This window comes from Anneissia japonica, unplaced genomic scaffold (assembly GCF_011630105.1).
Source record: "Anneissia japonica isolate Jap-2015-1 unplaced genomic scaffold, ASM1163010v1 scaffold5330_len1712360_cov203, whole genome shotgun sequence".
In the NCBI taxonomy this organism is placed as follows: Eukaryota; Metazoa; Echinodermata; class Crinoidea; order Comatulida; family Comatulidae; genus Anneissia; species Anneissia japonica.
Window position 1 is genome coordinate 1,285,278 of NW_022711894.1, and position 16,216 is coordinate 1,301,493.

Here is a 16,216-nt window from a genome sequence, read left to right on the forward strand (position 1 = left end):
CACTAATCTTCTTTATTTAAATCATATTTGTGTCATCCTATCCAATCCCAGTTTATCTTCTTTTCCCTTGTCTACCTTTATAATGTTCAAATCTATGTATATGTTTTTTTTTTTTTAAAAGCATGGTCGTTTTTCCTTTTGTCGTTTTTCCCTTGTGTTCGTTCCGTCGTGTTTTGTCTTGTCTTTGATTATGGAACAAATTACTTTTCATTTTTCTCTGGTGGAGCCAGTCGTAAAGCCATTTGGGCTTATTTGACTTCTCCAGACACAATTGCATTCGATTTTGCTTGCATCTTTATTATTTTTGTCTTGTTACCACCTTTATGCATTGTGTGAATAAATATGAATCTGAATCTGAAATCTGAATCTGAATAAAAAGGAAAGAATAGGGACCTGGTTTGAGTGCTATTTGAACAAAGCAATATTTTGTCTTCAGCCTTGGATACATAATAAGCTCTGTCAAGCTCAGTCAGATAAATTAAGTAGATATAATTTGGATTTTTGTTCAATTTAGTAGCAATAATGGTAAGCTGTGTATAAGAGGTTATTGTCGCTTTGTCTAATTGGGGATCCCTGTTAGTGGCAAGGCCGACGAGGAATGACGTCAACACGATCAATTAGTGGCAAAGTCAATGAGACATCACCTCTAGACATTACCATCAATTAATGACAAGAATACGTTGCAATCAATTCTCAAAATGCAAAAGAAAAGAAGAAATAAATATATATAACCCGTCAGGATTTGAACCAAGTTCTTCCAAATTACACTGTTGGTGCTCTACTGATTAAATCTCTGGGTTATAAAACAAATTTAAAAACTATTCTAAAAAGTTTACTTGAGTATGTACTTTTTAAACATCACTTTGAACTTTTATTTTGATTTACAAATTACATACTTGAAAATACTGTACTTGCATTTAAGTACCCTGGGCCTCACTGTATGAACAAATTTACATACTGCACTTTAAAGGGATTTTCAGTACAGAATTTATTCTGTAGATAACACATTTTTAGTATCATATTTTAAAGGGCACAATGTTTAGTTACAGATTTTTCTTCGTGGGAGAGGAGATGAACATTTTTAGTTTAACTTAAAGTCTTAAAACACTTTCCAGGATCTTTTTGCGGTCCATGTGCTTATAACAAAATTGTGTTAAACCAAATCACACTTATTTTACACTAGTGATGGATTGCTGTGCTTGTATATAAATTCTAAATAAGAATTCCACACATTATCTAAAATACGCTGCCTGTTTTTGTTTAATCACATACTAATAGTGTTTAATGGCAATTCTAAATTTATTCTTGACATACATCATTTTTTTTTTCATTATTTGTCACATCTTATTTTGAAAACAGATTTTCAAGTGTGTTATTCACTGTTATAATTAGACATGAAATACGCTTAAAGTATGTGCATTAAGAGTTTTTTGTTTCAGATAATAATTTCTAAAATATTTACACATACACTACAGCGTAGTTATTAGAATCTGTTGGCCATTTATTCTTTTTTTTTGCATGTTTTTTTATTCATTATTTTCACACATGATCTTAAAAATGCAAACTGCATCACAATCAGATTGTCTCTTTTCTTTGCTATTACACATAAGGATACATAAAGTATGCGTTATAAGATTACTGTTTTCTTAGAAAATATTGATTTGAATTCCTTTTAGAAATTTCACACCTACATTGTTTGTCTGTTAGTAGGATTTTATGGCCATTTATAATTTAAGCTAGTGTCAATTTTTCATGAGCAAGTTTGTTATTAATATACTCACTTGTTATTTTTGAATCTTTTGTATTATGGTTTAATTTGTAGGAGATTCTGGTACGAGATTATGTAAAGAATTTCAGGATTAAGTTTGTTTAACTTCAAATCTGTCTTTATTCTAGATGGCTCATCAATTACTACTGTACTGATCTTTCTTGCAGTTCCAGAATTTCAATTAAATATAATTAAGACAAAAGCAGTATGTTGAAAGCAAAAATAAACATTATCACAACTAATTGCTGTGTATTCTTGTGTACAAAACAAGGCTTAAAATAGTATGAAAAAAACAGTGGGTCGTCTTATCTGCACAACATACAAATTTTTAAAATAATGTGCAGATTGTCTGTGACATGCGTGTTTACTGTGAAGCTAATGAAGCTACTAACTGTTAGTATAAATGAATGTGTTCCGATGCGATTCTATGGAGAACACAATGCCACAGCATGTGCGCAATGGATCATTTTTAATTATGATCCATTCAGATTACTACCAATTGGGTCGTCCAGCACTCGAAGGGAATGGAGTTGAATTTGATGCATGACAGTCGTACAATGCAGTGAGTGTGCCCTCTGCTTTATACGCCAAACATACAAATTTTGTCCAAAATCTTGTAAAACTCGGGGGTCATCCTGTATCTTATACGCAAGAATATACGGTAGTCAGGATTCTAGTAAAATATTTTTTAAATTTGAACCTATTGTTTCAAAATCCAGATGCATATTAACTGGAAGTGGAAGTATTGAACAATTCTTTTTTAAACTTTGGAAGAGACGAGTGAATTTAATGGAGAAATTTTTAGATTGTTTGCCCTCAAAGTTACGCTTTTCGCTGTTTGTTCAGTGAACAGTAGATTCCTGCTGTTTTTCGGCCTTTGGATCCCACATCCACATAATGTCCAAACATTGTTGTTAACATTTAGTATAACCACGTCTTAGACTTTGATGTAGTACTTTTCTAGTATTCTAGGATGCAATTTGGACAAATCTATTGTGCTGAGAATGTAGAAAGGTCACGCTTGAGTGAATCTGTTGTAGCATCCAATCGTCATGCAAATGAAAAGCTCTCCCTACTTTCCCTATTAAAGTTCTCAATGCCAAACAATAGTGAATACAAGTGGTGTGCCCAGTTTTCTTGACCCTTGCTTTATAAATGTCACTTGCATAAATCGTTATGGAACTAGCAGAAAAAGCAGGAGTCCCAAGTTGGAACTAATCCTGTCCGTGAGATTTGGTTAAATGAACTTTCTTAACATGTTTAATTCTATTTTGCTGCGCAAAGTGATGCCCATCGGCATGGTGATGCCCATCGGCACTGACTTACGTGATTCAATGTAGAATGTAGTAGTAAAATTTATATGCAAATAATTTGAATTTGCAGGAGATGGGTTACTTTCCGTGAGATTGTTTGCTTGCTTGCGAGAAAAGTGAGGGAGGTCGTCACGATTTCCGGGAGACTCCAGCAAATTCCATGAGACTTGGGACCCCTGCAAGAGTAGGAAACAGTAACTTGGCTAGCTGTGAGCTGTTAATAAAATGTACTATACATTCATCAAGCTTTTACTTATTTTAATAGATTTCCTCCATTTTCAACATATTCATTCGTCACTTCCTTTACTTCTCTTCATCAAACTTTGTTAAATGTTTGTTTTGCAGTTAAAAACACACTGTACAATATTTCATTCATTTATTTCCGACTGCATTTGTTGGAAAGGTTTTGGCGGTCATTGCTTTTTTCCCTCATCTATTTACAACATATTCATTCCTCAATTCCTTTCTACATGTCCCTTTCTTCCCTTCATCAAAATTTGATAAATGTTTGTTTTGTAGTTAAAAACACAGTGTCACTCTATAATAATGTTTTATGTATTTCTGACTGTGTTTGATGGAAAGGTTTGGCGGTCATTGCTTTCTGAGCCTTACTTGTTGACAGTACCCTGAAGATACCTGTGTTATTTTTTAATGCTTCTTAAAAGCTCATCCCTGGAGATAACTTCCATGAAATATGATCAGATTCTACTTTTAAAGTCCTTGGATTCATCCGGTTCAAAACTGACAGCCGCATTCATTACACCAGATGTGTAGAACTGAAAATTGAGCACTCTTATTGGTTAAAGACTGAAAGTGGAGCACTTTTATTGGTTAAAGTCCAGAAATTGAGGAGCGCACCGATTGGTTAATCACATCTGGGAAAATGACAGGTAGCTAGGGGGTAAAATTTTGGAGCTGCTCAAAGTATGAATTGTATAACTGCCGACAATAAGCACTCACCAATATACCCACATGAATGTTGTCAGTTTAAGTATACCTTTAGATAAAATGCTCTTAAATTTTTTTTTTTTTTTTGAATTGTGTGTATAAATGGCCATAAAAACCATATGCTCAATCTTGATAATTGAATCCCTGGAGTAGATGGTTCTTTCAGATGTGATAATACTGTACCTGAACAACTTGTTTCATACTTTATTCTCATTCTGAAGTAACCTAACATTGTTACAATTTTTCTACTTTATACATTGTGTGAATTTTTATAGACTTTATGTTAAATTTTTTATCATTGTGACCGTTGAATATGGAATGCTGTTGTCAGTATTGTTATTACTATAATAACTGAATTTTAATACAAAATATAGGATATGTTTTGCGAGAATTAATTGGTTGGCAGACGTCAATGAAGTAAAGAGAGATGAGCAGCTGAACATGCGAACAATAAAAAGAAATATGCATGACAAATATGTTGGATTATGGGCTTATGTTTGACCGATTTTTGTTTGTGAAATTAATACACCCGAGATAGCATATGGAGAGGCTTTATGCGCGACTATTTATTTCTGTTATAATCACCTAAATAGTCCATCTACATAGAGCTTTTCCTATGATTGTTGTATACCAAATGCAAAAGATTATGGGAATTTGCTTGACCGAATTCTCTGTTCATCATGAAACAATACTGTGGCGTCACGTAAACCTAATTATGTATTTATTTTGTTATCCAATACAATATCATCATTTTATACTGTATTGATAAATTGCATAGAATGAATTTAAGCTTTTGGTATTTTATTAGTATAGTTTCATGTGATTTTAGGTGGATGTAGTACATACATTTTTAATTTTATTGCTTTTTTATTCCTGAACTGCCTGTTACGTTTCAATATTGAAATGAATAATTCACCCCCCTCAGGCTCCCTGTAGTGAGAGCAATTTGTTAATTGTGTTTTCTGAAGGATGATCATAAAACAATGTTCTCAACTTTATTAACTTTAACACTTAACACCTTTGATCATTCAATTTGGAATTGTTGCTATATAAATATTTGTCATTATTATTATTTAAAAATATTATTCACTTGTTTATAATACAACTTTTTAATTGGTAACATCTTATTTATATTGATTGATTTCAGGTTGGCATATCGGGAAGAGTGGGATAAAGATTTTCGTAACTACCTCGTTGATCTGGATAAGAAGAAGCCGGTGATTCTGTGTGGCGATCTGAATGTAGCCCATAATGAGATAGGTGAGTGTCATCACTGAAATTATTGCTGTGTTTCAGCATTTAGCAGAGGGTGTCATTCAATTTATGTGAATACGGTAAATGACTTTTAATCATTTACGACCTCCTCACTGGGATAGAGATTAGAGTTTATGCGTACTTTTTGCTATCATTTACCTTGTAAAAATATACCTACTTCCATTAGCAGAGTCATAAAATTATAGCGTTGTAATTATGTTGAATTGAGTCATTATAATTTGTATTTCATTTGCAGTCTTGAAATGCTTTTTGAGATGGTTCAATGTGTACAAGAGCTTTTGTGTCTGGAGTTTAAAACAGAAATCTATTTAAAATTGTGTCTAGAATATCATTGGTTATGTGGTTCTTGGGTTCACTTTGAGAATGGGTTAATCTTTCTCACATTACATTTTACCTTAATAGAGATTGTGTGTTTACAGATACATTATTTCCATATTTTGAGTTTATGCTTACTGTACATTCAGACTTGGGACATGCCAATCACATCTTAAATTAGTAATTTGAACTTATCTGGGTTATCATGCACCAGGCAGTTAATAACCTATTGTGCTTAGATTTAGCTTATTCTTCTTTTGGTGTTATGTGCATCATTTTTACAGTGTTTTCCTTTCCACCAAGTTAGAGCTCCACTACAGCCCCACCTACCAAGCTGCAGCACCACTTCCCCAAGTAGTTCAACCTCACCATGCTACAGCCCCACTCTATCATAGTACAACTTGATTGTATAGGTAGCTGTACTAGATAGTACAGCTTGATTGTATAGGTTTCTCAGACACACCATGCTAGAGCTCAAATATCACCATAATGCAGCTCTAATATAGCTTCCGTTGGCCATACTACAGCTATACATCCCATTTTACAGCTCCATTTACCATGCTACTTCTACCATGCTACATCTGTACTTAATACCATAGTATAGTTCTATTACACAATGCTATAGCTCTATTACACCATGCTACATCTTTTAACTCACCATGCCTCTGCTCTACCTCACGATGTTATAGCTACTTAACCATACTTCAGTTCAATTAAGCATGTTGCACCCCCATATCACTGTAGCTTTACTTCACCAAGCATAGCTCTATTCTCCATGTTACAGATCCACTCACCAAGCTCTATTTACCATGTTACAGCTCAAAGCATCACCATGCTACAGCTCACTACAGCTCCAAGACTCACCATGCTACAGCTCACTACAGCTCCAAAACTCACCATGCTACAGCTCCATTAACCATGCTATAGCTCATCTACAACCCCACCCACTATCCTACACCTCCATTCACCATGCTACAGCTTCATTCATTATGCTACAGCTCCACTAACCATGCTACAGCTCCAAGCCTCACCATGCTACAGCTTCACTTGCTATGCTACAGTTCCACTAACCAAGCCTTGCTATAACTAAAATTGAAATATTGCTAAGATTCAAGATGAGAAACATTTTCATGTTCAGAGCAATAACAATCAAATATCTACTTATCAAAATGAATATCAAGTAAAAAAAATCTTTACTTCTTTTAGTTAAATGAAAATGAGAAATGGGTCGAGTTGATTAAAGATGTCATTTCATCTCCTACATGTTTCAAAGTATTGTTGAATGATATTCACCATGACAACTGTCAGTCATCCTCTGTTCATTTCAATCTAAATCATCAAGCTGACAGGGACATGCCAATGGTCAACATGACCAGACAAACAGACTTTATACAGTAAATTTCAAGTCCTAATTTACCTCTGAAATGTATGCAGTGTATGCTTTATTGGATCAAAGTAATGAAGTGATTTGGTGGATAGGTACTTACCTTATGCCATGGTTATTGATTCAAATCCTGCTATGGTCTTTCTGAAGACAACTTCACTACACAAATTTAATCAAAATTTTATTTTAACCATTAATAATCAATATTTTATTGATGTAATTTATAACTGTAATGATTTTTAATGATTCATCTTTTAATGGTTTTCTGGTAGCTTTTTAGGTTTTTTTTTTTCTTTGGTTTTCTTTTTGCACAATTGTGCGGTAAATTGTATTTACTGGTCCCAAGTGGAAATAAGGTAACTTTTCTTGGTATTCCTTGTAATCTAGGTCTGCCCATTGCGCAATTTTAAATGACTATTGTTTGTATGTATCTTTATATCAATTTGTATGTTTGTTTTTGTGCAATTTTAAATGACTATTGTTTGTATGTATCTTAATCAATTTGCATGTTATTGTGCAATTTTAAATGACTATTGTTTGTATGTATCTTTATATCAATTTGTATGTTTGTTTTTGTACTATTTTATGACCTTGTTTACTAAATAAAGGAACTCAAAACTCAAACTTAATCACTGCAGTACACCTTCAAATAGCATACAGCTTTCTCGACACTAAAAACGATTTATTGTGACAAATATTATTAATTTTATTATTATTAATTTTATTATTGTAGTTCTTAATTTTATTTTCTTGGTTGCCCTATATGAAAAGCGCTTAGGGGCAATGTGCAATTTGCGGTATATAAATATACCATTATTATTATTATTATTTTTATTATTATTATTATTATTTTTATTATTATTATTACCAAATGATTTCAGAGAATATGGTTACTATCTTCAGTACCGTAAGACGTTTATCTTATGTACTCTTTGGTACCAAGGGGTATTCGTAAATTGAAAAATTTGTAAACTAGTTTGTGTGTCAGTTTGTGTACCTTTGTATGCCGTCGATGTTTGTATGCCGCTTTACAAGGCAGACGATTGATTAGTCAATGATTTAAGGAGTGATGCTAAACAAGCAACACATGGGAATTGGGTACTTCAGCCGAGGTAAGAATGAGAGCAATTAGTTTGTGGTACCTCTCTTAGCGCTGACTTCGCCAGGGTACTGGTATTTGTCTTGTTAACAAGGCGTGGGGGCGTGCTTGGGAATCAGTTCCTTCAACCTACGAGAACTACAATTGCTGGCACGTTCAAACAATATGCATACCGCACGCTTGCCCAGGGTAGTCACTGTTTCCATTCGCATCTAGCCTGAGAATTTTCAAAAAACATGTTTTTATTAAGAATCATATGCTTTATTACTTAGAAAACTTTTTTGATGAACATATTCATTTGCTGATGACGTCATTGATATCGTAGTTCATTTGTAAATCTCAAGAAATTGAAAATTTGTAAAATTGAAGTTTTACTGTACCAGTAAGCCTCATACATAACTGATGTTGTGCAAATGTCAATTTACAGTACCGTGTTATATGAGCTTAAATAAAATATAATGAAATAAATTTTTCATTACTACTGTGTAGGCTACTCAAGGCTGATGCCAGCTAATGTATAATTACTATCGGTTTGAAAACACAGTATTTTATTGGTTAATTTGTTATTTATTCATTTATTTAGTCATATATTTATAATTATTCAGTTGTATTTTATGAATTTTCAAAATTTATTTCAAGTTTTAAAAAAATCCAATTACAGCATTAATTTATTTTTTTTTAAATGATTATTTATTTATTCATTTCTTTAATTATTTATAAAATTAAAATGCCATATGTTGGTGTGTTCGTTATATTGTAGATGAGTTGTCAACAACGTATATTTCCCATATGTCGTTGCTGCCACACGTGCTCTGTAAATACAGAATACAGTACACTGCGACGACCATTGGAACGTGCTAAATTGCCAATTATTATGCGACACCTGAGACTGACGATGAAAGGCCAAAGACAGCCAAAAGGCTTATTTTCTATTCAATATATACGCACAGTAGTTTACATTTATTTTTTAATAGTTTTTATTTCATTAATCTTACAGTATTTCATTTGGCATATTTGCATAGAAGCCACAATTTCCACCAGATGTTCATAACAAATATATTTCATGGTTTTCATTTTATGAATCATGAACATTTTATAAATGGTTGCTGAGAAGTTTAAACAATTTTTTGAAAATCATATTAAGATTTAGTTTTTAGTGCTTGATATTTAAATTTACATTCGCAATTTAAACATAAGAAACAAAACTATATTGTTGAAATTTTCAATGAAATATTCATAACCTCTTTTCTTCAATTGCCTTTTAAGAATTTTTTATTCAGAAATTGATCTCTCCTGGATTGTACTACTGTATATTAGGTATAATGCCTCAGGGCTTATTACAATCCATTGATCGAAAATTAAATATAGATATTACAATAAAATGATACAAATGCCAAAGAAGCCATTTTCGGAGAAAAGAATTTAAATGCTTACAGTAGGTGCCACATGTGCTATTATTATCGTATTCATTCATTGTCATCATTAGAAGTCTACCACATTTTTCATTACTTTTTAAATGCAGCCTTGCACGATTAAGCTGGTGATTGCATAAAGCTAATAATAATCAATCAATATTTTGCTAGATTTTTCTTCTAATTTTCTTGTTAAATTACTGATTCAATGCTAAATTCAGTAAATTCAGCTTTATTCTTTAAAAATAGTAAATAGACCGCATAATAATATGACTTAAGTTTTTACCCTTTCATTTCTTACTTCTTAATGTCTATAATACTTAGTATTGAAGGACATTTTTTAGGTGGGGGTTCTACTTGTACAAAACCCATGTTTAATGGTAATGGTACTGGTTTGGGACTTGTAAGTAAAACAACAAAGGTAAAACAACAAAAATGGAAAATTTAAAAAGTTTGAAAAAGGTAGGTCTTGTGTCTCTCCTTAAAAATGGAAAGAGAAGGAGACTGTCGGATCTCAATAGGGAGTGCATTCCATAGCTTGGGAGAAGCAGCTTGAAAGGACCTCTCTCCATATTTAGAACGAATTAAAGGGGTAGATAAAGTATATGGACATGAGGTGGAACGTAGACTTAGATAACATGTTGATGACCGGAGATGGTATCCTGTGACAGATTGGTGATAATGCTATCCTGTGACTGATTGGTGATAAAATTGCAACAAGGACTGAAGATTAGAAAGGACTCGCTCTCTATATAATTGAGTGTACACACAGTGGTTACCACCAGTTCAGCTGAATGACCTATTCTGCTGTCTTACAAATTTGGTTTCAATCATTTTTCTAGATCTTGCTAATCCAAAGAGTAACCGTAACAAAACAGCCGGATTCACTGACCAGGAGAGACAGGGCTTTACTGATTTGCTAGCAGCTGGCTTCATCGACTCATACCGTCACTTTTATCCACAGAAAACTGCCGAGTATTCCTTCTGGACCTACATGATGAATGCAAGAGCCAAAAATACAGGCTGGTAAGGAACTTCTCAATTTTAACAATTTCGTTGTGTGTCTTTCAGTTAACTGCCCAATTTGTCTTTATTATCTATGAAGTTAGCCATTCTGTCTAAATAAGAATTTGACTTTACAAACTTAACTAATCCATTAAAAAAAAAAAAGTTTCTGATGAATTTTACTTGGAATTAAGCATGTCACAGAGCCATGTGGTTCATTGATGAAATTCAAACTGTAATAGTTTCCATGGTTACCATTATAAACCATATCGCTACGGAAAACAACTTTTGGCTTTTAGTTTAATGACATGTTCTTACTGTAGTGTGACATCTTAGCTTCTGTTGGTCATCATATCTTGTCTAGTTGTTTTAGTCTCTCCAGCGATTTATTACCTAGATCATGATTCTGTAATTAGCAATTTTAATCAGCATGTTTATTGTGATGGTATGCAAAAGAGAATCTGCTTCAAATTTAAAGTAATTACCAATTTGTAATTAAGGCTCATACTGTTAAAATATGTTGTATTTTCTTAAGCCAATTTAATTTTATTTCAGTATTCATAAGATTTTGTTTTTCTCCTGTTAGAATTTATAATAATAAATTACCTGAAACGTCGGTGCTGGTTGGAGATGATCCTCGCCTAGCATTAGGTTGGTAGAACCATGTCTACTCAGATAAGACTTAAAAAGGAGATCCAGTGTACCCATCTGGCTTGTGTGCACTTTAAAGAACTGATTGCATCTTTTAGAAAAGTAGTGGATTACCCCAAGGCTGGTTCATTTCAGCCCATGTTGTTCAGTAGTAAAGACCACACCCATACACAAATCAGTACAATGACTCTGTAAGTTATGAGTCATTCTCCTACCTTTACCCTTATAATTTACTGCTTGTTATGATGTTTTATTTATTGATTTATTTTTTTTAATTGATTTATTTTTATTTATTTTTTTTTTGTATATCTTGGTATATCAGGAGTGATGTTACCATCAATATTGATGCAAGGTGGCTACCATATTTGTTTACTTTTTAAGCCATTAATTACTCGCACCTAAGGCTGAAACGTAGCGAGAGCCACTTCACAACCCATCAACAGTGCAAGTTGGGTTAACTAAGCATGGCTGGCCGAGAATGGTTTAATTTATAGGCTCAGTGTAGCAGATTTATTCACTCTACTAAGTGGGAATCATAAAACATATAAACAAGATGTTCTACATAAAGTCTCATTTTGAGACCTAGGGAGTCAAGTTAAAAGTTTGACGTGAACCAGTCAATTATAGCTAGATAAAGGCTTAAGTCACTTATTGTTAAGTGACTTAACTTCACTAGAATAACGGTAAATTAACTTGCTTAACGGTAAAGCCGGCTCAGATTACAAGGACACGAATACGTAACGTTGGCCTCTAAGCCAGCGTTGTTGTGTTGTACCACCATTATCATCCTCTGGCGAGCAACAACGTTCTCCAACAACGCTAACAACGGCAGTAAAGTAGTCTCATTAGTCTGGTTTTGAGAAATTATTTGTAATATTATGGGTAAAAACCCAGCGAACGTCTACGTTTTTCAAAGGGATAATGTATATTTTTCTTAATAATAGAATCAAATTTGTTGTATTTATTTATTGACAATTCAATCTTTTCAATTTCTGCTATAATAGTCGCTATTAATTCAGTTTCAACAAACTACCACCAACGTCAGTCGTTAAAATGAGTGCACATGTTTACGATGACGAAATGTGTGCCAAGGTGTGGCTAAGGAAAGTTTTGTTTTCTGTGTATGTGCAGATTGTGCTTATCTGGCTCATTAGCATAACAATACCACACATAAGGCTAATTCAAGTTAGACGGCTTAAACCAGCCAGCTTCCTATCCTGGAAACAGTTAAAAGTCCTTGATTAAGCAAGCCTTTCCACCGTGTGACGTCGACTGCCTCGAAGCTGGCTGGCTGTTTATCTAGCTTTAACTTGGCATCGAACGCAACTAGGGAAAATCGTATCATATTTCAAGATTTAGATAAGTGACTTAACTTCAACGTGAACCAGGCTAAGGAGAACTTACAGTAGTTTCACCTCCTTTGACCACAGCTCCTCGATTGCCACCCTGGAAAAATAAATATGGATCCACCACTGACTATGATCACTTTCTAACTGTAAAAGTAAACAACTTAGGAACTAGGGCCAAGTGTTGACCACACAGATAAGTGGACTGATGATTGATGGAGATCAGTGTTGGGAGCTGAAAAATGATAAATGGTGCAGCTAGATTGAGCAGTTAGCAGTGGTTTTTATTGTAAATGTCACTGTGTTTGCCAATAATGGAGAAAAAGATATGTTCCCCAATAATTATTCTTCAACAATAAAGTAGATACATCATTTAGATACACATTGTCATCAATCTTTCATGTAATTACTTTCTTTTTATATAGAAACATTACAAAAGTAGTGAGGGGTAAAATATTTCCTATGCATCATACTCTTTATTTACTTGCTCATTGTCACCTTGAATTTCTTATTTAGCCTTTTTGAAAATCAGGATTAGGTATAATTTCTTAATGCAGTACATGTCTACATTGTATTTTATGACAAGTCAAAATGGATTACATTTTCTGAATCACATTTTACTTCTGCAACCATTAGCGCCACTTCAAATCTGTTTCATTTCATATTGACAGATATACAGATAGAGCAATAGAACCAGTGATGGCAGGTCTGAATGAGGCCGTTCCAACAATAAAACATACCCTAACCGCTAATGCGCGTCAGGCAATTCCAACTAGTAAACTTGCGTTGAGCCTTGATTTGCTAACAGCTCATTGAAGCCTTGTTTAAATACCCATTGGTAAGATTTTAGAGATTGCGATGTGAGATAAATAAATTCAGCTAACTGCAATGTTTTTTTTTTACTGTAAATGGAATGTCAGTGCATTAAAGTTAAATGTGCATCTTGTTTGAAGCTTTTTTCATTTTATTTAATTATATATTATTAATTTATTATATTCCAATATTTATTATTTATTAAAAAGATCCAAAATATTAATATTTCTAATATTCTTTTGACGCCTTTTCTAATTGCAATTTTTTGAAAGTGATGAAAGTCAACAATATAATAATTTGAAAATTGATAATGGAATGGTAGGTAATTGTGCACACTACCAAGTGCATATGTTATCATCACACTAGCCTGTATAGGAGTAGGTCACATGATGTTAGTCACATGGTGTTAGTCATAGTGGGAATACAGCTTTAAATGCTTGGACCAATATGAAGCATATGGTAATTGAATTATAAGGTATTGTGTTTTTGTATTATGCATATTCGTGTATTATACAGTTACAAGGAGGAGATACGTTTCCATTTGGCTTTTTAAAAAAGATATCTATTTTCAATGTTTAATACAATACAATAGTACATTATATTATATTTATAAAAAATCCATTTTCTGTTTTGTATTCCACAGGCGTTTGGATTACTTTGTAGTGTCCGAGAAACTTAAACCTAATATTTGCGACAGCGTCATAAGAACCAAGGTATATGGCAGTGATCATTGTCCTGTTACACTATTTCTGACAATGTAATATTTTTACAAACCTTGTTAATTGTTCTTTACAAGAGTTTTACAGCAGTTTGTCATTACCAGTGAATGAGATATAGTTTGCATCAACTATCTAAATTAATATCTGCATTTTTTGTTATTAGCTTCAATAAACAGAGACTTCTTGGTTACTTGATTTGGATGATGTTACATCATCTTTTTTTCAATCATGAAACTTTAAAAATACATTTTGTTTTATTAATCGTCATTCCTCATTATAGTGTCCTTCACTGACATGCATTAAAGATCATTAAAGATTCAGTCAGATTGTCTCCGATAGTCCCTGCAAGTGGCGCTGCGACATGACTACAGGCTTCCAATTGTGAGATAGATGGTTCAAGTTGTTTCTTGGGCCCAGCACTCTCCAAGGAGTGTAACTTGGTACCTGGTAGAATTATATGTCTGTAACAATACAGAGTACACCCCCAGAAAGCTATGTTTTTTTAATGTGTTTTATCCAATGATTGACGTAATAATATTGTACTCATAGGCCAAAAAAAAAAAAATTGTTGTGTTGTCCAAGCAGAGTGAGAATTTGAAATTTTGAAATAAGGGCCTAGGACTAATTCTAGAGTTTACAGCCAGACAACACTGTCACTGTTTCTTGCAGGTTAAATTTTAACAACTTTAAATTAATTAAAGTTTTAAAGTGATCTTATTATAGTAAGTTTTTCCACCTTTAAAAAAAGCTGCCCTTGATTTTAGACATTTTCTGTCTGGTTGGCTTGGACACGTAATTTTTTTTTGGCCTCATGTGCTATAAAATTGACATATTTTTTATTTAATATTAAACTTGTCACCACCACAACTCTGCCCATACTGTGTAACAAGTAAATGTGAAATACCCATATTTGGGTGTGATATGACATCATCATGCCCATATATGGGTACATAAAATTTGATAGTGTGGACAGAGCTAAGTGCAGTAAACTGATGGCCTAATTATTCATTTGAATGGTTATACAGTACCTGCCTCCATATGTATCAAGCCACTTTAGTTTGTACTAGTCTTAAACTTTAATTTGATATTATAGATATGGATTTAGTACAGCGCATTAAAGGAAACGTAAATCACAATTTGTATTTTGATCTATTTGTGAGATTAACATTAAAAGTATTCTGTAACTTGATTGAGTAGACTGTAAGCCATTCTATGAGTGTAATCTATAACATTGTATATCTTGTTTGTACATTCATATATGCTGTGGATAGCACACCAATCTAGGGATATTGTTTGATATTGGAGATTTCTTTGAACATTCATTTTGAGGGATTTGGACAGGGTTATCCCTAAAGCTACAATCACTTTGTGATTAATATGTTTTCCTCAATAAAGATTCTATACCAAGTTGTATAGAATGGTCAAATGTCTTTAAATGATAATTTTAACTTAAGTCTTTTTGGCTCTCACTGTTAAAAAGTCAAATCATTGATGGAAGTAGACTTGCAGCAGAAGTTTGAATGGATTCACCAATGAGAATTTAGAAATGTCTTAGCGCTACAAGTTACATTTGCTAGATTGTAGCCTATCTTCCTCAATATGAATAAAATTATATTGTTTGGCTGGCTACAATTTACAATTAAATTTACAGTTACAGTTGTCTTTTCCATCCAGTGATTGGTTTTTGTGTGGACACCGCTTATTTATACAGTATATTGTCTACTATAGACATTTCCATTTGAATTTAAAAATGCTATTAGTATTCAAGACCATGATTATGATCATTGTTAACCGCCGTCGTACATAAGGAAATTTTTAGTTTTTATACCATTATTATTAAACGTTGAAATATTGATTTAGAATGGCGTGTCTTAATTTATTTGGAGTTGTTTCATACTTGTTATTTCAAACTTACCACACTTGTAAACTACAGCTGTCGTTCACCCGGTAATACTATAGTATGTAATACAAACTGGTATGGAAGTAAATACCCACCTCTTAAGAAACACGTTTTGAAAGTTAAATTTGCTATCTTTTGGGTATTACTGTTTATATATTTGTGACTTATGGCTACCACTACTGTACTTTTACCATTATATTTGTGAGTAAATTAATAAGGAATACCAGAATAAAATTCTTCTAACGTTTATACCAAAAAATGAGATGGA

At 33.0% G+C, this 16,216-nt stretch overlaps 1 protein-coding gene across 4 annotated transcripts in view; it reads left to right on the forward strand.

Annotated features, from left to right (window-relative positions):
* Window positions 1–15,910, forward strand: part of LOC117107619 (DNA-(apurinic or apyrimidinic site) lyase-like) — a 31,926-nt gene extending 16,016 nt beyond the window's left edge. For 3 of the 4 annotated variants that reach the window (XM_033249326.1, XM_033249324.1, XM_033249327.1), the window contains 3 exons: window positions 5,177–5,289; window positions 10,357–10,540; window positions 13,973–15,910. In XM_033249326.1, the coding sequence (XP_033105217.1) occupies window positions 5,177–5,289; window positions 10,357–10,540; window positions 13,973–14,090 (415 nt within the window). In that variant the 3' untranslated portion in view covers window positions 14,091–15,910. The remainder of the gene's footprint in view (window positions 1–5,176; window positions 5,290–10,356; window positions 10,541–13,972) is intronic. The other variant, XM_033249325.1, reaches the window with a different exon arrangement.
* The last annotated feature ends 306 nt before the right edge of the window (window positions 15,911–16,216 follow it).